We start from the raw sequence: 22,834 nt of genomic DNA, 5'->3' as shown, positions 1-22,834 counted from the left end.
ACTGCAAACATTCGCTCAGCAAGGGCACTGTTTTGGAAATAACGTAAGAAGAAGTCTTGAACTTCAGACAAGGAGAAGCCAGCAATGAGCACAAAGCGGTCGATGCAACCCACAGGGATGTGGTTGATGGCTGCAGGTCGACTGGTGAGCATGACAGAGGCGTTGGGCAGCAGTTCACCCTGCATCAGACTCCCCAAGACCTCCGCCACCTCTGCGTCTTCATCTGGCTCAGTCACAAACACATCTACATCACAGCTCCTATAGTGTCTGAACTCATCAAAGCCGTCCAAGATAATCAGCAGGTTCTTGTCATTCGCTAAAATGTTGTCCAGTTCTTGAGCAAGGTGCCTGTTTTTTCGCAAGACCAACTCCCGGAAGTTTGTGGGTTTGTCAATCAGGTTCAGGTCTCTGAAGGTCATGTGGATGATGAAGTCAAACGCAAGATTTTCCTTGTTCCCACCAAAATCAAACAGCATCTTCTGCACCAGGATGGTTTTTCCGATACCAGCCACCCCTGTAACCAGAACTTTCTTGACTGGACGCTTTCCATTTGCGCTTGAAAAGAGTTCAGCTGGTGCCATCTTCCTATGCACGGCCGACTTCTGCTGCAAAGACAGTCGCCTTTGTCCAAAGGTCAGCACCTCGTGTCTCCTTATCTCCAAGCCCTGGTGCCCGTTGACCAACAGGAGATTGACATATTGTTCAGAAAAGAGGATTTTCTCTCCGTGTCGCGTGTTGTAAAAGAGCATACTCTCACTCCTGCGCCTGAGGACCTCTTTATGCTTTTGCTTGACTTTGTTGTACTCTACAAAAGATAAGAAGCTTGATATAACGCGTTTCACCTCCACCTTTATGTCATTGCTTGTAACATAAGAACATGATTGTTTGACGATGCTACGTAAACACTATGTGTGTTTATATGAACAATGCAATGCAATTCCATATACATAACTTAGCATTATTTTAACTCCAGAAATGAATGTTCCAATGACCTGTCTGTAGTTTGATTGTATACCTAAGGAATGAGGCTGATCTGTGTTGACTTCATTGGGGTGCGTCTGTGCCTCTTGCTGATGATGACTACTAATGGAGAGAAAAGTCTTGGCTGCTTCCTCACCTTTACACTCTAGGATATCCAACACCTTTCTTACCCTTGACCGGGGCCCCAGCTGGCACAACACCTCCTCACGGTCATCACGAGTGAACAATTCCTGACTTACTAAAATCTCTAGCAGAGAGTCAATCCATCCTTCCAGTTCATCCAGGAGGGAAACTCGCAGAACCCTGATTGCTGTCAAACAAGAATTACAGCCATCCTTTTCCACCATAGCTAATCTGAAATAATATCCAGCACAAATCAGAAAAGTCCAGTTATGATCCGCTGGTGATGCCAATTTGAATCACAGATTCTAGATTCATATTGTAAAGTGTTTCTTCTCATCACTCCTGTGAGCCTTTGAATAGATGTCCCTCTTTCAGAGCTGAAAGGTAGAGTGTGAACTGTACGTTATAAATACAGAAACAGGAAGTGTTTTTCTCAGTCATGATGAGAGAACTATGTGGTTGAATGTCTTGTTTTTCCCGTTCCATAACAGAAACTATTACATCAGTATATACCTTTTTTTTTCTGCCAAAGTGTTCAAATTGAAATGAAAAGATTATTGTACTTAAAATGAATTCCCAGCAGTTGTACTACACACCAACTTTAATAAACAATCAAACTTGAGCACTTTGAACTAATAATGCAGTCAGATTTTTAGTCTAAAAAAAAGGAGAGATAATCACAAGAAACAGATTATGAAAGGAATGTATTTGGTTTTATTTAATGATAAACCAGGCATGAACAGAGAGCAACACATCAAGTCACCAGCAGAGGGTCCCCATTGCATGCACATCAAATATTATCAGCCATTGGGAAATTAATACTTAAAACCCACCCCTGTAATTATTTACAAAAGTATGCACAAGAACATACATTAAAATAAATAGTTAAAAGACAAAACAAATATCTACATAAGTTAAGAGCATAAGTAACATATTAATGATGTTTTCCTCCAAAAATCAACCCTCAATGAAAGGCCAAGTACTCTCCTGCATAGGTATGTGTTGCACTTAATGACGATGGATTGTGAAACTCAGGACATAATATCAAAAGTGCAAATCCATTAGAATAATGTAATTGTGGTACATTAATGATAATCTTTAAAAAGTTCCCAACTGTTTTAACCAATATCCGAATATGGCACAGAGGTCATATTTACATATTTTAAGTTCAACTAACACTGAAATCTGTCCTAAGCAGAAGAGTTACATAAGAACTTTGAAATGTACCTCTGTTTTTTCCCTAGAATGTCAAACTACAGCAAAGATATATTTTGGTGGACAGGAAGAATTAGCAGGGGGGGGTTATGTTCTGCTCATGTTTAAACCTACTGTAACGTCACAAAGTGGTTAAAGGGACCTTTTAACAAAATATCTTTCCATGAAATATCAAAATCCGAAAACAAAACATATAAACAATGTATCCTTACAAACAAGATTAAAAAAAAAACTAAAAAAAAACTCTACAAGCCATGTTCTTAACAAAGACTTGGATGAGTTGAGTGCAAAATTAAGTATCTTTTTCCAAAAATTGACCTGCCTCAGTCATATACCTCCATTAGTGCAACACATGCAAGATAAATCTTTATCATCTCCTACTTTCTATTTTGCCAAAAAAGCAGTAAAAACATCTGCAATCCTAATTCCTTTTCTCTTTAAATGACTTGACCGATCACTGCTGTCAACACGTGCTAAATGACCCAAAATGGTAGCACAGATCATGATCTATTTCCCAGGTGGCTAATACCAAATGTATACCATTTATCAAATATTAGGCTTTTAGTCATGTTAGCTATTTCCCATGTATATGCAGCACTACGCTGTATTTCAGCTTTAAAGGAGTATACCCACACCACATTAATAAAAGCTCATTTAGCATCTAAACTATTTACCAACACTATTTTGGAGACAATTGCAATAAAGGCAAACACACAGCTATCCAGTGGTTACCACAAATTCAGGGGTCTATCCAGAATCCCTGGGTATGCAGTCAATCAATTTCAAAAGTTTATTAATTACATATTTGTGTATTGTATGCTAATGCTATTGCATGCCAGTTTCATGATAATGTGCACCCTATATGGGACATGAAGTGATGGTACTACAGTAGAACACGGTGGTTTTATTTGTAGGAAAACCCTGAAACCACCTCATACCATTAATGTGGACAGGTCTGGTATAACGCCTTTATACAAGTTCCCCTTTTATCACGCAGTCACCACAAGTTTCTGTTACTCACAATGGAAATGTGTCTCATTCGCATCTCACTTTCACATATCTTAGAAACTTGGGACTTAGGAAAGCTGTTGAAAATGAACTTCAGATTTTAAAAAAAGAAGTTAAACTGAAGCCTTCATTAACAGACATATCACTCCTCTCAAAACAATACTTTCTATTTCAAACCCACACATGCCATCTTTGAGGAAAGTAGATCACAGCCACTCCAGGTATGACATCATCCAAACATTCCTCTACAATCAGGTATCCTCATCCAAAACCGTTCATCGAAGACAGTTGTTGGCGTTAGGATGGGACGTAGAGGTTTCAAGTCTCTGTTGGCACCTTCCCTGAACTATCCAGGTTTCTCCACAGCCCTCACCTCGCGTCCCCCGCCTCAGGTGTTTCGGCAGGAGTGACAGCAGCGACTCTTAAACTGTGGCAGTGGGCAGAGCTCCAGCTGTCGAACCTTCTCACAGTACCTTGTGCTGTCTCTACATTCTCCTGCTGGAATACACAGAAGATACAGTTTACTACACATACTCACTGTAAGCCTAATCCCTTTCACTAAGGCAGAGCACTAAGCATTTTGTGAGAGGAATCACCATGGGTCAAGTCCTTACAGTTTTACATAAAAAGGATTTGAGATACCAAATTTTGAAACTTTTGCCACCCAAATACAATGCAGGTTAGAGGAATGTTGTGCGTGGTTTTCCAAACATTAAAAAAAAAAAAACATCTGGAAAACCACAACATGGTTTCAACAAGTCTCCCCAGGAATAAAATCTCCATTATTAACAGTTTTGGTAAGGACTCTCTCTTCTCACATTGAGGTCTGTGGGTTATTTAAAGTGACCAGCACATTTTGTCCTGTGTGCCGCAGAGTGCTTTGAGCACCCCAAGAGAAAATTCTCTTCACCTTTTTTGTATTGGGGTACCAGCAGAAACTTTAGAAATGATTACTTCCAAATCTCAGCAAATGAAACCTAAACTATGTGCAATATGGCTTTACAGCCCCATTAAGGGAATGTAAGTTACCATTTTAATAATTCATTTGGAACAAGACCACAGAAATATACTATTAATGTCTTTATGACATAGGGCTGGGACTTATGGCAACAAGCTAGTACGGAGGTTATTTTCAGTGTATTAACCTCTAAAATATGCTTATTAGAGGAAATTTACACATAAATCACCACCAACATATGAAACTATACTCTTTTGATTATGCCATACAATATATATCAAAGATAATTTTAAAATTAAGAACTTTTTTTTTTTTTTTTTTTTTTTTACACACAGTTATGAAACCACTTCTTTCCAACTTGACATCATTGCAACTGTTTCTCACCTCTTCCACAGGACAAAATATTGCATCGCTGCCAGCTGGAAGGGCGAGGCCTCCACATGCAGTGGTGTTCACGTGTGGCCTTGCCAGTTCGCCGGTGCACGCAGGTCACCTGGCGTGACTGGAAACCATGCCGTCCACAGGTGGCAGTGCACTGGGTCCACAGCCCTACACGCCAATGAAGGGCACAGCCCTCTGTTGAGCAGTTCTTTAGAGAGCTGGGCCTAAAAACACAAGCACACACACAAAACCCAATACTCTGGTGACTGGCTTTTCACTGAAATATGAGGCATCACTGTGTTTTCAATACTAAATCAACGATAAAAATCATCAACAGTAGAGCACATTCATTCCTTCATATTATGATGTCTAGATGTACCTGGTGAGTCGACTGCACATCCTGTAGGGGACTTTGGTACCATTTGTGTTTTGGCAGTAAACATGGCGGTGCTGTGTTGCCAAACTGGGACCGACACACTGCCCATGACACTAAAAGAGGAAATTTTAATCAAAATTACAAACAAGTTCAGCTTTTAGTACAAAAATATTTTCCAAACTCAGGGCTAAATTTCAAGATTTAAATCTAAACTCCATTAGCTAAGTATTTAGTTTAAGAAAAAAAGGTTACTTCCCTAACTATAACCAATATTTGGCTCCTAATAGAAAAGGAAGGATAAGCAGTGTGCTTCTCCCTTGAATAATTTAGAAAACAAAACTGACAAATGCTCCAAGGTGCCAGTTATTTGATAACTGACCAAGAATTGCCACACAGCCTCTGAGGCAAATTATCACCTTGTTTTGAACAAGTAAACAGCCTTGACACAGTCCGTGTAAACTTGTTGAGACGTGTGTCTGCTCAATATTAAGTGAACCTACCAGTCCCCAAGAAGTTGTGGCCCATCTGGTACAGGACAGGAGGTTGCATAGCCTGCTGTCAGAGGGTCTCCTGCCTGTGTCAAGGCAGAGCTGACCCTCCACCTCTATTGACCTGCCCTCAGGACCCCTCATGCAGCGGACGCTCCTGGTCTGGGACCCACCTCCACAAGTGGCTGAACATGGTGACCAAGGATCCACTCGCCACCTAATCCAGCCGCAGAATAAAAAGTGAACAATAACTTATTAGGTTTATAAGCTCATTAGAAAGCTTTGTTTTTTTGTTTTTAAAAAAAATTAATTTCACCCAAAAACTATTATTACATAAATCTCAGCCGTTAACAGACTTGGGGTCATCTTAATATTTTTCTTGAAAAAGTAAAGTAAAGTAAAAGAGATGGAGGGAAAATGGTCTTATCAATTCTAATATTCAAAGTATTAAACCGCACAACCGTGTAGTAACAGTGAGGTACCTGAGAAGACAGCCTTGTCCATGGCACAGTTCCCCTGACTGGCTGCTGTTAGTCATCTCAGAGCAAATAGAGCCATTTGCTCCTATACTGTTACCATGGACACAATTTCTTCCTTTTCCACCTGAAAATACGGCGAAACAAAAACATCTATGTTGTTTTGGATACTAGCAGAAATCAAAAAACAAGAGAGGATAATTGGCTTTTTTTTTAATATGTACCACATGTATGTATTGCTGACTACAGAATTTAGTGTCTCTCTTTATTTGTTAGGCTTTTAAAGTGAACATCTATCCCGCAGATTTCATGTCTTACTGCAGTGATATTACATAAGTCAGTTGAGATGTAATGAGAATCAACAGTTCTTACAGTTATAAACCATCATCTGAACAAAATGTACTAGCTGTAACTGAAAATACAGTGCTGCTGCCCAATAAACACTAACAAAAATTTACGTATGTTTCAATATGTCTCCAGTTACACTCACTTCAACAGCTCCGCACTTTTTCTTTGACCTTATGAAGAGGGTAATGGTTCAAAATGGCAAGCGGCCTGTTCTTGTTCCAAAATGAGATTGTACTTTCCGTAAACTTGGGAAAGAATTATATTTACAATTCAATTTCCCTGTAAAGTCAGTCAGAGTACCTTGGATTCCATTCAGCAGATTTCAGAAGTACACCCATCAAACATGGCCTTTAAATGACTCCAAAATGCCGTTTGGACATTTTTCAGCACTTTTAAGCCTCTCTATCCTTTCCAATTAGATTAGGTGAATGGGGTGCACCCACTTAATCTTCTTTGAAACACTGCCTGGAACCTCTAATTGTTGTCGTGAGGAGGCGAAGGACCGCGCAGCTCATAGGTGGCCCAGGCTGTGGCACACTCCGGACATGCCCCATCACTGGCTCAGCCAGATGAGCCACTAGAGTGTGTAAAAGCTTACTGTATATCTGTGTCTGTGGTTATGCTTGGGTGTGGGTTTATGCTTTCCCAGAATCTCTAACCCTGAACCACAAAAGAACAACACAAACTACTGTAAACTGGAGTACATGAAAGTATATTAGGACAAACTCAACTTGAAGTTGGGTTAATACTGACTATATTGTCAGTATTGTGGAGCTACAAAAACATTTTTCAGTAAAGTCACACTAATTTATTCATGATCTGCTCCTTACGGAACTTCACTGAAACTGTATCATACTTAAAGAAAGTTTTACAGGTGCTGGTAGGCTGGTTTTTTTTTTTACCTCTGCACAGAGCCACACTTGCTGTTTCCCCTGATTTTCAATCTTTATGCTTAGCTAAGTTAACCATTTCCTGGCTCCAGCTTCATAATGGACAGATAAAAGAGTGCTATCAATCTTCACATCTAACTCTCAGCAAGAAAGTGAATATAAGCGTATTTCCCAAAATGTTAACTTGAATTGAGAACAATATTTAGACCCAAGCTGCTATGTCTGCATCTTTTAACCCTGAAAGAAAGTTCTAGATATCTTGTACTACATTTTATATTATATATTCAAAACCTCAGTAGTTTGACTACAACTTAAAATAAAGTTTGGACAATCTTTATTCACATGACTTCATGGAACCACGTGAGAGGACAAACTAATTATTACCTGGCAAAAACTACAGTTTAATCAAACATATTTACAAGGGTCTGTGTTCATCAACCTTACCTGTAATCTGCAGCCAAGACGAAAGAGATGTAGATCCAAGACGATTCCTGGCAGTGCAGGCATACAAACCCTCGTCCACTTTGCTTGGAGACTGAATCCTAAGTGAGCCGGTGGGCAACAGGCCTACTCTACCAAAACAAAGACAAAATAACTACTGAATCTGAGACAATTCTGTCAAAGAAGAGTCAGCAAATTTTACACAACAAATTCCGCAGTTTTTTTAATGCCTTTTGCACAAAAAGTCACACTGAGGGTTAGTTCTAACCTGCTATTATAGAGCAAATCTTTTCCGTTCTTTGTCCATGTTAGGGATGGTTCAGGGTTCCCCAGTACCTCACATCTCAATTCCAAACTAGCAACTGGTTTCTGCAGCAAAACGGGCATTCCCACATGAACTATCATTTCAGATGACGGTACTGCACCAGCCTTCCTGGGTCGTTGGATTATCACCGGGTTTCTTGGCCTGGTTGTGAGGGCTTTCGGTTTATAAAGAAGCGGCCCTTGTGTGGAAGATTCCGCACTTTCTGGAGGGTGAAGAGTAGAGTCATTGGTTTCACCTTGCGTCATAGTAAGCTCACTGAGCAACTGAGCAATGAGTTGTTCCCCCCGGGGTCCTCCAAGGCCTTCAGAGAGGCTGTGTGTGATCTCATCTAGCCTGTGGGTATCAGCAATGAGTATGACTGGGCTGGAAAATTCTGTGCTTGCTCTCTCATCCTCCAGGGTCGACCTGTTCTTTTCACTGGAGTACAGTTTGTCAGTAACGTCTTTTTCATCTTGGACCAAATCTTTGTGTTCAAGCAAATGCTCAACAATGTTGTCGTATTGGTTGAGGGAGATGGGTATCTCCTGAAATCTTTCACCTGTTGAGGCCACATCTGGCTGCCCAACCTTTTGTTGTCCATCTGTGAGGAGCCATGACTCTGGAACAGAGAGCTTCTGTTTGCTGCCAATAATCTGTAGGACAAAATGTTCTTGTGCTTGGCCTGCTACACAAGTGTAAATCCCAGCATCAGATGCACGAACCTGCTGAATCTTCACATATCCCAGTGGCGTTATGGAGAGGTGTGGGAGGCTGACCAGGGGCTTCCCTTCCTTCAACCATCGCACGTGGCCTTTGCGGTAGTGGCGGGTTGGGCAGCGAAGGACCACAGTTGTCCACGGCAGGAGATAGCCATAGCCTCCCACTACCAGCTGTAACTTTTTGCCCTTCCTCCACTGGATATAAACCTTCTTCTGGGCCAGTATGGCGGGTTCGGGCTTGATAGAGTCTGTGATGAAATTAAAATTACAGGTGAATGGCTTAATTATTGTCTATACTTCTGTGCATTTTTAATTTTCTATCAATTTCCATTGAAACAGCTCAGCTATGGGACGTGTTTTTTTGCTTAGTATCAAATTTTTCTCACAATATCCACTCTCTTAGCAGTACAAATGAACTGAACAGAGCCAAACAGAGGGTCTCTTACTCTCACAGAGTCTGAGGGAGCACGGCCGGATTCTGGAGGGCCGGGCAATCAGAGAACAGTTCTTAGGGTCTATGGTCCAGTACCGCCCATCCTCCCCGTGTTTCCTGCAGATGGCCTGTAGAGTCTGAACGCCATCCCCGCAGGTCACAGAACACTGGACAAATAAATGATATTGTAAGATACGACAATGATCAGACCCTTCATTCTGTACATATGGCATTATATTTTGATTTTGACCACTTTAAGAAGGAAGGTTGGTGCCTTGAGGAAAGCATACCTGGGACCAGTTGGTTGTGACCCAGTGAGGTGGGCACTCTTGCTTGGCACAGGGCTGCTGGTTTACCGGGCTTTTGGAAGGGCAAAAGGTTTCAGGTAACTCCAGGATGCTGCCATCTGCCAACCGCTGTTTGCACAGGACCTGCCGCCTTTGAACTCCACCACCACAGCTCTGGGAGCACTGCAGAGACAAAAATATAGAAGTGCTAGATGCTTCAGACTAACTGCTGGGTCAGGCATTTATGTTTGTGAACTTCCTTTTACCTGTCCCCAGTCACGTGTGTCCCACATAGGAGGGCAGTCGAAGCGGTTGCAGGCTTGGACAGGACTGGGCTTGGGATTTTGACAGTCTTCATCCCTCAAAACCTCAGTCCGGTTGCTGTCCCTAGAGGGTCGGTGAGTACAAGCCACAGTGCGGGTCATCAGACCGACCCCACAGGTAGCAGAGCATGAACTCCACTCACCTGTTTCCCACCTGTCAACACAACGTTTATCATTAAACCATATCATGCTCCAGGATTTTTTACGATTAATAAGTCACATGTTCCTTACTTCTTTGGGCAAATATACAGTAAATTTCCATGGACCAGTTAAACAACAGGGTATAGTTTGTCTGTTTTGATTGTGAGCTGTATTTGCTTGTTAACCACACACATGGGTTAGTTTTGGATTTAAAAGAAATGCACCATAACTTAGCCACTGATTTTTCAACTCTTAACTTTGCCCTTCCCTGATTAAATCACTATTATTTATCCTTTGTGCATATGTTTATGTAGCCCATTCTCAAACCTATAAAGGAGTGTAGTCAGGAGGAGTACAGTCAGAGTTCTTTTCTTTTTTTTTTGAATCCCAGGAGAGGACACTCTTGCAGTCATATGTATGTGTAACTTCATGAAAGTGAATACAAGTGAAAACGAAAAGAGTGATTCATGGGGCCGGATTCTGGCAAAGACACATTATGTCTCCCACTGAATTAAATGATATTTGAGATATCCCTATAGCATTACTTCTTCACCCACATTTTCCCAATGTTCATGTTGTTTGACAAAATTTCATACAGGTTGATCAAACCAGAATCCAAAGTTAACTTGGCATTTTTATTCCAATCTTGAAAATGATGTGACATGTGTATGCATAGTCGCTATGCCTTTAAAGGCATCCAAAGGCTTCGGCTTTGACCAAGATGGCAGCAACTTTATTTTTTGCTTGACAGATTAGGTGATATTTCAAAACTATTCATATTTACTCAAGGGTCCAGGGACTGAGGAGAATTGGGAATGAAGCTTGTTTCTGGAGAGGTACTATACCAAAAGCCAAATCTTAGGGCTGTTTCCCTTCAGAGGGAACAGTATCCAAAGAGTGTAGCTTAATATGGGAGGGTGAGGAGGCCTCAGGGAGGGAGTAAAAAGCCAAAGGAAACAAGTCCAATACAGCGTTTGTTGTGCCTGAAAACAGGACTCAAGGCCTGGAAAAACAGTCAAGGGCAGGCTGCAAGCCTCTGGGTTTTCTGATAGAAGTGTGAGCGGTGGAATACCGACATTGCACACAGTGTTAACTTGAAACGTGTGGCCTACCGCAAAATTCACTCACCGTTTAGCCACGGCTCAGATATTTTAAACAACATGCCATTATGCTGTTTAACCATTCAGGTATTTAATTCTGATGATTTTTGTGTGTTTGTACAAAAAGTAAATATTTGCAATTTCACATTTGGGATTTCAAGATTGCTTACCCACTGAGTTCCAAATTGATGCCCATTGGATGATGGGTGGATAAACATAAAAAAGCGGCAAAACTTTGACTGAAACTTTTGTAGTATGGGCAACATATACAAGCACTCTTAAAACACTGTGACAACACACTACTTATGATAGCACTAACATCATAGTTGCATTTCAATAATTTCAACTTTAAATTTAGCATGGTTATAGATGTTCCCCAGGGGATGATTCACAATGTCTTTAGTGAAATCCTGACATACTTTGTCTAGCTTCACACCAGCGCAAACTTTCCCAAAGACCAATACGCTTGTCCATGACAAGGTATCTCTAAGACTAATGGCCAGATTTCCAAGAAATTTCATTGTTTCCAGAAGATAACTACTGATCTTTCCTCCTTTTAACAGGAATTAGCAAACTCTAACAGGCAAAAGTTGAATACTTTTCATTTTCAATACTTATTAAGTTTTCCTTAACTATAGGGTCAAACTATCAATTTTGTACACAAGATATTGAAAACTGATTGTGATATCTATTTCATTGATATCGATTTCATTTTCCAAGGACATTTCTGACACCCATAGGATGAACCCTAATATTTTGGTGACTGCCTGACATTTCTTCTACTACCACTATCAGACAAAAATTCTGTTTTTATGCAAAAAATTATTGTTATGACATTTATTGAGCGCCAGACGATAAACATTTTAGATTCGGACACTCCCTTCCCTTTCCTGCTTTAAATGTCAACTTCATATACATGATATCTCATCATTTTATGGGCAGATTGACATAATTTTGTAAACATGTTCATGCTTCCAAGAAGATAACACCTTTTTGATTTTTATGACCACACTTTCTTTTTAATGCTGTTAGTATAAAAGGCCAAGTGGAGGCATTTTGCTTCATTAGGTTTTTAAAAGGAACACTAACTACAGTAGCAGTAGGCCTCCTACAATTTTGCGCTGAAAATAAAAGAAAATCTTAAAGAGTTCTTCCAAGGACAATTTCGTATCTGAGCCTAGCAGCTATAGCTGCTACTGACATCTGATCCCTACTGTGTCGGATTCTGACCACGTTCCAGAAGCTGTCCCACTGGCTTAATTTCCTGCTTTCAGTGATAAAACCATCCATCTCTGTCCTTCTGCCTCAGTATCACTTGGACTCAAGTGGCCTAAATGGTGACTTAATTGACCAAAGTGGTTAACAACTGAGAGGGATAATATAGCGGATTAAAAGGATTTAAATATCTTTTGTACACAACCAGTGATTGGGAGAGATTAATTGATTCAACTAGTGTGATGTGTGTTTTTGATAGTCTGAGAGTTAAGTAGTTGCAGTTGCAGGACCCAGGGTGCATCAGGGCGCTAGGAAAGGATACGTGAATGTCCCAGCTCCTTATATTGCATATTTTGCTTTGTTACAGTCTTGGCAAACTAATGACGAATGTAATAAACGAATGTAGCCAAACCCTTTTTCCAAAAACGCATTTCCTCCTCGTTTTTACTGCATCCATCAGTCAAATCTATTTTATTGTTCATGCATAAACCATTTTAAACAATGTCTAAATTATATTATGTAGGTCTGATTTGTGAGTTTTGTCGTACCTGGCTGGGCAGGGCTGTGTTTTGCAGTCCTGGAGGAGTTGCGGGGGCCGACGGGAGCTCTCACACAGGCTCTGGTCTACTGCCTCCCTGGTCTGCTTGTTCAGACAGATCACCACAGCCTCCTGCACACCTGGGATTAGACAGCCCCAAAGACATCACAAGGGATGACCAATGAACCATGAGGTATGATGCAGGGTCATTCATAAGTGTTTTCAACTTTTACAGTGTTAATATACACACGCTCGCTGTCCCATTTCTTCTTAGAACGAAAGGCAAAAATGCAAACACATATTGTTCTCGTTAAGCATCTCTTACTCACATATTGTCACAGTCCCACACATATGGAGAGTACAATATTGCAAGCAGACACTGCAATGAAGCAACCCAGATATTAGGCCCCTCAATGAAAGCAAGCAGTGGCTGTATCTAATGGGGCACAATGAACATCAAAACAGTATGGCTGCCTGCTAAACTTCTTAACTGTGGATAAATGTTAAGGGATGTCAGGTCATGTTAAAAGCAATGTAATATAAATCTTGGAGTCTGCTTTTAATGTTGGGGACAATAACAGTGAGGCAGGCACTTCAAACACCACAGTGGTGTGATGGTCCACAGGAGCGGAGCCCTCAGGGTGTGTATGTGACATCTGATACTGGTCTGTAATCATCCCTGGATGGGAGTTTGTTGGGTTTGGGTGAGTGCACATACATACATACATTGACAAAAGCCTACGCCCATGTGCAGAAATTAAGTTACACATGCACACTCAAACAGACATTAACACACGAACACACAATGCAGGCACACATGTTTGGATGTGGAGGTGGGGAGATTAAAGTGGGCCTCAACAAACGTTGGCAGGATGTTTAGGAAAGCTGTCTCTGTCTGATGCAGCATTCACTTCTGCTGTGAATCAGTGACATATGACCTTCAGGGTTACATAGATGGTATTCCATCTATTATCATCTAACATCATATAACTTACTTCAAAGACCATAATGGCATGGCTTCAGTCATCCACTGACATAACATCAGCAGTTACTGCTGTGATTTTTCACATTCTTTTTAAAACAGCAACTGGAACAAATTCAGTTACACTGATGGAGTGAGGTTTGCTTTCAGGATTTACACTGCATTCAGATTAAGAAATACATTTTTAGTATGTATCCAATAAGTAAATATTCTGTTGTGGATTTAATAAAGACACTGACTGTTAGATAACAATGTCTTTGGTTGGCCCGTAGCTCCATGGCTCTAGGGATGGCAAGATTAGTCTGTTACTGGTTGATCCACCACTTTGGTCCAGACTCAAGACTTATTAGATGTATTGCCATGACATTTGGTACAGGCATTCAGAGTCTCTATAGGATAAATCCTACTGACTTTGGTAATCCCCTGACCTTTCCTCTAGTGCCACTAGCAGGTCGTGAGACCATGAGAGGTGTAAATATCAGTTTGTCCAGTACTTTGGTTTATGACCAAATACCTATAAAACTAATGACATTCACCTCACCTGTGCTAATAAGCAAATTTTAGCATGCTAACATGCTAAACTAAAATGGTGAATCTGACAAACATTAAGTCTGCTAAACATCAGTATGTAAGTATTGTCATTGTGACCATGTTAGCATGCTAGTGTTGGCCTTAAACTCAAAGCACCACTGTGTCTAAGTAAAGCCTCAAAGAGCTGCTAGCACGGTTGCAGACTCTTTGCTGTGTTAACTTTTCAACTTCCCATTCCTGTCCTTTCTAGTGCTATTTCTTTACTTCCTCGTATTAGAGAGAGCAGTAATGATCCATACCTCCCCCACAACTCTCTGAGCACTCCGTAAACCCTTCATATTCCCAGTCGTGCAATTCCTCTCTTTCGGGTGTCTCCCCCTCCTCCTCCTCTTCCTCCCCCTCCTTTCCGCTTTCTTTTCCTTGGCCGAAAACACCAGAGCAGGGAGTGCGGTAGCAGGGCTGACTCGTTGCAGGTTTGACCCCCTCACACTCGTCATCAGGCAGGTCAGCAACAGTCTGGGAGAAGGAAAGCAGCACCTGGCACTTGACAGTCCGTTGCTGGGTTCCGGCACCGCATGTCCTGCTACAGGGCTGCCAGGGACCAGGGATGAAGCTGAAGATGAGAGGCAGGTTGTTTGAGAAAGCAAACAGAGCAAGATCCATCCCAGACATGTTAAAATAAACAGCATGCTGTTCATTCAGGAAGTATTCTTCACATACCAATGCATACAGGCTTAGAAATGTAGTTATAATTTGATTTGATAAAGACCAACTCCAAATCAGCAGTGCTTGAAGCAAGTAGTTTGATAGCAAGTCACAAGTTTTTAGCATTTCACCTGTGTACAGATTTGAGGCATTTGCTGATAAGTTCATAAACTCACTAAGGACTTAGTATTTATCCTGCTGTGGTTAAGTGAACAGCTGTGAAGACTTAGGATCAGCCATTCTTGGATAAACTGCTTTCATGCGCATCCTTCCTCATCTCAAAGAAAGGATCAGAGAAGGAAATACTTGTAGATCATTGGTGTTCATGAACCCCTGAAGGCCAGTCAAGGTTGGGTGAGAGTTAGGACCCAGAGACGGAACTGTCACCCCTTCAATAGCTTTCGCAGCGCGCAAGAGAATAATATAACTAGAAAGCGTGAGACAGAAAGATGTTTGAATCCTAGTTGATCTTCAGATATAAGTGACACTCTCAATGGGAATTTAACTTTCTGGGGAATGCACATAAAATCTACTGGCCAAAATTAAAAGCTCAGTTCTTTGAAAGATCAAGGATGGGAAATCTACACAATCTACAATCACACCGTGTTTTCCAGAATTTCCATTAAAGGTTCAATTATGTTTAGAGTTGGTGTTTTAGGAGGTCATAGAGGATGTTTGATGTCATTCTTGTGTTCATTAACTGCTCATGGTATGATGTAGCAGTGAAGGAATTCTAATATCAAAATATGGAAATATGAAGACAAAACAGGATTTGCACCACTATGTGCACTGACTAGATGGTTTCCCATACTATTACAGATCCACCAGCAGGTTTACCAGCTGGCAGCGGACATTGTGAGTTGAAGGCGGCAGAGCATGTGGGGGTGAGAGGGTTTACCAGTTCATCAGACCCTGTTACTTGCACAAGGGTCCATGTTTTATGATCTTCATACCCTTGTTCTCATTATATCCAGTTATGCATCTGATCATGACGAAAGAGTGTTAGATGGCAACCTTGACGTTTACAGCTTTCAGCAGCTGCCCTGTTTAGGACTAAGCTCACCACTTTTGGTTTCTTTCAGCTAATATAGTTTAAAAGGATTTTCAAAACATCAGTACAGGTACAAAGGTATCTTTAAGACCAAAGCCACAAGCGTACAGTAACTGACCAAATCAGTATTCGCTGAAATAATGATGATATGATAACACTGTTGCAGATAAATGGTCGCTGAACCGTAAACAATGGTTGTATAAATCTAGTTTTGTGTAAAATTTAAAAAAAAAAAAATCACTCCAAACCAGTTACAGACTGAACTAACTGAAGACAGTTTGAAACAGTGCTGTAAGATCCTGGCATTATGAATGGTGGAGCAGTCACTTACTAATGCTAATTTGAAAGGTGATGCTAGTGCTTAGCTTAGACAAAAAAATAATGATTGCCTCTGTAGCTCACTTCACAAAGTCTCCGTATTGCTAAGTGTTTTTTGTTTTTGGTATGTTGTTGGTTGTAAAAATGTGAATTTTCTTTTTGCACATTTGTATTCATATCATCCAAAATTGGAATACAATAAAATGAATATAAGTATTGTTTGCTAATCCCAGTCTGGAGTATGTATTTGGTTCCAAATGTTCCAGCAAGTGACTGCACTTACTGGGTTTCTAAAAGTACCAGATCAGTTTTTATACACTTTGCCTTCAGGGTACATGTATATGTTAAAGGTACCACTAACGTGGCAGCCTGCACTAATATGCAGCATTCCTCCTCCGACCACAACACAAGAGTAGCCTGCTGTTTTATAAAATGCCTCAATGAAGAGCTCATAATTACAGCAAACCTGGCTCTTTATGAGAGCTCAAGGACTCACTGTGTTTTGGACAAACAAATGAATCACCGGCCGTTAGATCTTGGAACAGGAACAATAAAGTCAACAAGTGCGCACACATAAATGTTTATCTTCATGCGTGGTTTAAGCACATCTGTCAGTTCAAAAACATCCTTGATTTCATTCATGGAAGGAAACAACACATTTTTGTAATAAACGCCAAATCCCCATTCTAATCATATCAATTAAATTTCCATCAATGGAAATATTTTATTTACTCATGGTGGTGGTATGGAGAAAAAAACAAAAAAAAAACAAAAAACTTTTGGCCAAGTTGTGAAAGATGCATGGATTTAATTTTTCAAGCGGCTGCACAGTGGTGGTTCAGGACAGGCATAAGGTCTGGCAATGGAGGTGCAATAAGTCTAACACAGGAATTTCCTTCTCCTTCCTCTCACATCCGTAACCTGGCCCCATATGGTAGGCAGATATTGTTGTTGGCTTGTGAATGACTGCGCATTATACACAGATATTTATGTGCCTTTGGAGGAAAGACATGCTTTTTTTTGCATTAGAGCAAAATCATATGTTTTGGCGTTTCTCTCTCTTTCTCTCCCCATCTCGTGCTCCAAAGATAAGTCAAAGCAACAGATGTTTTGAACTGGCTAACATGGTTGCTAATACAAGTCATGCAAGACAGTGGGCAGAGTCCAAACATTGTCGATCTTCAGAGGACAGCCTTTATTAGTCAATTGATATGTGGGACAAGAACATCTGGAACATCTGAGGGCTTCCTGAGGTAATGCTGGTAGCTAGTGAGAGAACAGTCCAATGGTTCCCAAAAAGATGTTTTTTTTCCTCTTTCACATTCAGCTCCCCTTTTACCTTAAATAACCTAATACAGCAAACTCATTACTCATACCTGACAATGCACACGTTCACTGAAGTATCACAGCATTAAACTTCTATCTTAAACAGGGGTGAATTCTTCTTTCCTTGTCTTTACAAAACTGTTCTGCCAGTATGTCTGACAATCATTTGGTATTTACAGGTGTGAAAAGAGATATGTACTGAAGCTGGTGCATATTTTGAAAACTGTCATAAAAAAATGGGGGCTATGGCTGTATATTTTGACATGAAGTTGACGAAAATGGCAGTTGACATGAACACAACCACGATACAGTGGCGGTTTTCTTGGCAGCACTGGGCCTTGTCTACTTCAATTTTACCTCTAGGTAAATCTTAAGCTCTGGACTGCGTTGAAACTGTTGTTAAAACCGTGTATCTGGGTCTGACCTTTGCTTCTTTTCCCCTGCGGACTGACAGTAATTCTTTAAAAAGGAAAATGAATGCTTTTGCTGATTTTTACCGATTTTTCTGGGTTGTGAACCTTAAGAGCCTTGTATGACTTTGGCAGTTGAATATTAAACTCTGGGAGTAAATTGAGGTTCCAAATAGGCTATGTGAGCTGGGTGACAAGGATTCAGAAAAAATTTCGAGATCTGTAGAAAGAGTCAGTAGACACACAAGTCTGTAGGACAAAATGTTCTGGAGTCAGGGCTTGAGGAATATGTTTTACATACAGTGTCAGTACAGTTGACTTGTAGAACTAAATAATTAAAAGCTTGACGTGTTTTTCCTTCTTACCGGTACTCAACACAACGAAGCAACAAATAGAAGTAAAATCAGTGTGATCTTATCAACGTCCTTTTTTTTGTGCTCTCGTGTGTGTATGTATTTGGTTCTTACGTTGGTTCCTCAGTCACTGTGATCTCTTCCTCCAGCTCTATGGCCTGCTTATGCCACACAGGTTTTGCCTCAACTGGGAGCAAATCTAGAGCAAATGACGCAGGAAAAACCAAAGTTTATAATCACCAGAGAAATATTATTTTTTTCTACAAATAGGTACAAGATTGGAGGTTAAAACATGACAAATAAATGAAAAAAAACAAACAGCTAACCTATGGACTTGTAGCAGGGCACAGTCACCAGGCACTCCTCCTTAATGTGGGGTTTGGTGGTGGGGTTGCAGCCTCCAGCGTGGAGACCTCTGTGATCGATGCATAATACCACTCTGTAGCGCAGACCCTGACCACAGGTCACTGTGCACTGGTGATGACAGCAGATATAATCTATTAATAACTAATCAACTAATGATAATTGTCATACACAAACAGGTTAATATGTTGAGCCCTGTTCCTCTGACCACATCTTTGTTGGTGTTTAACAGAAAGCCTTAGCCTTTGTCTCAAGGGAAGTAAAGAGAGAGATGTTCGAAAGCTCTCTCCTCAGGAGTGAACCTTGTCTCTCCTCTGCCAAAACAAGCATTTAAAAGCAAAGAAAGAATGTGCTAAGTAAACAGCATCCCAGGTTTTTAGGAGGCTACAAATCTGAGTCCCTGGGCCTCTACTTGTGCATGTATGAGTGATGAGGTTCGAAAAATCCCCATGAGGAAGTCATATGAATTATTTATGGTCAATGTGACTGCAACTCTGTCAAATAAGTAAGCTAGCTAGGATGGTCAAATTGATCCAAATGCACCATCCTAATAGCCTGGATATGAACTGATCACAGTAAGTTAAGGAATTCCACGTGTGCTGTTGTATGTTGGATGGATCACACAGCAACGTTGTGTTTTAACTTTTTTGATATATTCTAACCTCAAGGGTTAATTAAGACCCACTGCAGCGACATACAGACTACCGAGACAAATGAACCATTTGCTAATATCCGACTTCCCAGGCGGTAATAGCCAAAGAACACAAAGAATCATCTCTTTACAGTTAGTAGGTATTTTTAGCTGAACTTTCTCAACATTTCTAATTTTGTGATGCTCTACAGCAGTTCACAAAAGCCATGGAAATGAAAAGCAGTAGACTCATACATTCTAAAACAGGGTAGCAACGAGCACCTACGGGTGACCACTCCTGTGCCAGCCAGGTGGGGCAGTCGAAGGTGTTACAGGGCTGCAGGATAGCTGTCTTTGGGGAGTAGAGACACTTCCACTCCTCAGTGGGAGTGATGGTTCCCTGCATGTCCTCCTCCACACAGGACACTGAGCGACTCTGGATACCTCCGCCGCAGGAGGTGGAGCAGGCAGTCCAGGGACTGCTCTCCCATCTGACATTGCAAAAGGTTACATGTCATGAAAAGATTGATGATAACTGTTAGATGTTAGACTCTGTGTTGTGTGTCACTAGTTCATCTCACAGTAGTTGAGTACATACCGAGGCAAGGGGTGGTAGAGGTCATATGGCATAATTTGCTTGTAGCCGTCACTAGAAAGGTAGAATCAATCAAGGAAATTAGGTTTAAGGGTTATATAATCTGCTGCTGACAGATTGTTAACATAGAATGCTGTACTTGAAATCAAGTGTTTCGTCTGGGATTAGGTGTGGTCTCTAACCTGGCCAGGCAGGGCTCCATGTTGCACTCCTGCAGTTTAGGTTTAGGTTTGACGTTCTCTGGGTAATAATGGCAATACTGATCCACAACCACGCGGCCACTCCGTAGGTCAAAGCATTCTGCCGAGGTTAGCTGGTAACCTACAGACAAAGAAATGTCAGATATCCCGAAAGAAACAACACAAACATTGACACTCAGGGTAACACTGTCTATTTATTGGAGCAATAGTTAAAAACTGAGCATTTGTCTAGTATCTGCAAAAGAGAGAAGCCTGTTGGCATCACAGCTTTCAATCAGTTGGCTGAAAATATTGTTGGCTACTACCAAGTACCTAGTCCATTTTTATAATGCCAGCAGTATATCTACTTGTCTACCTCCACCACATGTGACGGAGCAAGGGAAGAAGTCAGTCTCTCTCCAGCGGTGGATGATGGGCTGGTAGTAGATGTACTGTATCACACTGTCTGCTCCACTAGCAAACTGTACCTACAGAAACAGTGTTCAGGGAATGACCATCAAATTATTTTCAGCTATTTTATATTAATATTATAATTACAGGTGCAAAAATTAGTCAATCAATAGATTAGTTGATCGTAAATTAATAGTTAAGGTATTTTTGATTCAGACTGGGTTTTCAAACTGGTGTTATCAGATCATTTTCGAGAGGTTGTTGTTTCTGCTTTCAATTAGAAACACAAAAACAATAAAAAAAAAAAGGACTGGTTCCTCTCCTCTTTTGGCTAAAAAACAACCACTGCAGGGTTGTTCCTCAGTCTCCCCCTTGACACTGTCACAACTCCTAAGATAAAAATCAGTCAAAATGTGAGATTGGAGGGAAAAAACTGTTGCACATGAAATTCGAGGAGGTTTGTTCGCTGACAATGCCAACAGATGACTGAAACATACTGGAATCTATTTAGAGATGTTCTTTTTCCACTCATAGACATTGGAGGAATTTGAGCCTGAGTCACCTGAAATGTCAATTTCTGCACATTCAGAGGTCAAAGACAGCTACTAGCAGGATAAATCAGAGAAAGTGATTAATAATATCCTGGATGAGAGTAGACAATTTCTTAGTGTTTTACTTAAATAATGTATACAGATTATTTTTATAGAAAATGGTCCTTTTTTCTGAAGACTTTTTGTAAGGTTTCAAAAATATTTCAGCAAACATTTTTCTTCTACTCGCACACGTCAACCATATTGAAGAAATGCCCAAAGAGAGATTGCACCTACAAGACACATAAATCAAACTCCACTGCTACTCATTCACATCCATGTGTTTACAGTGGAAAGACTGTCTGGCAACTTTTTAATATAATTTTCCATTTGTCCAAACCTTTTCCAGTGCTATGATATGAGCTGGCTTACTGCCTTGTAACAGATTAGAAAATTATGCATTTATGGCTTCTCAGATTTCTGTCTCCTCAATTCTTATTTATTGTCCAATCATGACGCGTGTTTATGAGGGGGGAAGTTTTCTCAGGCGTTTCCTGGTCCATGGTGTGTATTTTTTTAATGTCTACTCTCTGGCCCTATACTGAGAATTAGTGTGTGAATACACGTGTATGCAGCAAAGCCGAAAAAGATGTAGTAGCAATTGTGTCCTGGCATTTTAAATTCAATTTCATGCTCTACTACTGAGTTTATAAATTCAATCTTTGTTTTGTTATAACACATAAGTGAAATGTGACATTGGATAACCAAACTTATGATAATTTTTCTTCAAGGCTTAGCGTTCCATCATAAATCAAATACAAGTTTAATCACGTGTTAGTTGACAGTAAGACATTAATCATTTTTTTTGGAATTATTAAGCCATAAACAGCCACTGGATTTGGAGTTTCAAACTTGAATGCTACTACTTTTATCGTTGCAGAGCAAGTAGACCAAAAAAAGTCATTTGGATTTAATATTTAAGTGGCTCAAACATACTCTGATATCTTAAATCTAAACATCCAAAATCAAATCTGCTTTGAACTCTGCATGGCTCGCAGGAGTTCACTAGGAGTTCATGGAAACAAGAACCTATCAGAGTACAGTTTGGCTGGAGTGCACTATTTTCAGAGTTTTGCATTGCAAATACTAAAGTTCTGAGTTAAGCTGCAGAAAAGAAAACAAAAATGTCCCTGTGATGTCAGCTGTTCATTAGAGTGGAGCTGGTTGGGATCACTTGCAAGCAAAGCCTTTAGAAAGCAGTCTGAAGGCTGTTTGCTTTAGTTACCTGAAAAGAAAGTTAAAGAAATTAACTCACCCAAAAATTTCCAATCTGATTTTAAACCTGCAATTACTGATTTTTTGGCTCCTTGGGGGCAGCAGAAACAAGTTGTGCACACAACACTGTCCGCTGATATGATAAAGTTGTCAGCAAACCGTTGCTAATTTACACATCCAGCATTTACGAGCAATATTAGCATTCATTTGGAGTCATGTTTCTGGTGACGTTCTAAATATAAGTCCAATATTCACTCTTGTGTAGCTCTGATCTGTCCCCACCTACTCTTGAGAGAAATATCTGGCCCTTTAGCTGCTAAATGCTCGACTATGTTCAGTTGGTGTTTGGTGCTGGACAGGTAGCGTACAGTGGGTTGAATGTTTTCACTGAACAGTCAACAGCTGCCTGTTGACTGGACACAATGCTGA

The 22,834-nt window shown here is 40.5% G+C and overlaps 1 protein-coding gene across 5 annotated transcripts in view; it reads right to left on the bottom strand.

The window, feature by feature from the left end:
* Positions 1-1,839: 1,839 nt before the first annotated feature.
* LOC120797564 (ADAMTS-like protein 1) overlaps positions 1,840-22,834 on the bottom strand; it is a 100,519-nt gene continuing 79,524 nt past the window's right edge. For 2 of the 5 annotated variants that reach the window (XM_040141341.1, XM_040141343.1), the window contains 18 exons: positions 20,566-20,677; positions 20,193-20,331; positions 20,014-20,064; positions 19,702-19,906; positions 18,748-18,895; positions 18,536-18,620; positions 14,558-14,871; positions 12,756-12,885; positions 9,695-9,905; positions 9,432-9,611; positions 9,155-9,308; positions 7,954-8,956; positions 7,689-7,816; positions 6,013-6,133; positions 5,543-5,747; positions 5,046-5,155; positions 4,670-4,890; positions 1,840-3,825 (listed from right to left, as the gene is read on the bottom strand). In XM_040141341.1, coding sequence (XP_039997275.1) covers positions 3,716-3,825; positions 4,670-4,890; positions 5,046-5,155; positions 5,543-5,747; positions 6,013-6,133; positions 7,689-7,816; positions 7,954-8,956; positions 9,155-9,308; positions 9,432-9,611; positions 9,695-9,905; positions 12,756-12,885; positions 14,558-14,871; positions 18,536-18,620; positions 18,748-18,895; positions 19,702-19,906; positions 20,014-20,064; positions 20,193-20,331; positions 20,566-20,677 — 3,627 coding nt within the window. In that variant the 3' untranslated portion in view covers positions 1,840-3,715. Of the gene's footprint in view, positions 3,826-4,669; positions 4,891-5,045; positions 5,156-5,542; positions 5,748-6,012; positions 6,134-7,688; positions 7,817-7,953; positions 8,957-9,154; positions 9,309-9,431; positions 9,612-9,694; positions 9,906-12,755; positions 12,886-14,557; positions 14,872-18,531; positions 18,621-18,747; positions 18,896-19,701; positions 19,907-20,013; positions 20,065-20,192; positions 20,332-20,565; positions 20,678-22,834 lie in introns of those variants that run through there. The other 3 variants (XM_040141342.1, XR_005708540.1, XM_040141345.1) reach the window with 3 other exon arrangements.

Source organism: Xiphias gladius, chromosome 12, assembly GCF_016859285.1.
Source record: "Xiphias gladius isolate SHS-SW01 ecotype Sanya breed wild chromosome 12, ASM1685928v1, whole genome shotgun sequence".
Taxonomy (NCBI): Eukaryota; Metazoa; Chordata; class Actinopteri; order Istiophoriformes; family Xiphiidae; genus Xiphias; species Xiphias gladius.
Note: the sequence above shows the minus strand (reverse complement) of the source record. Positions and strands in the feature narration are given on the sequence as shown.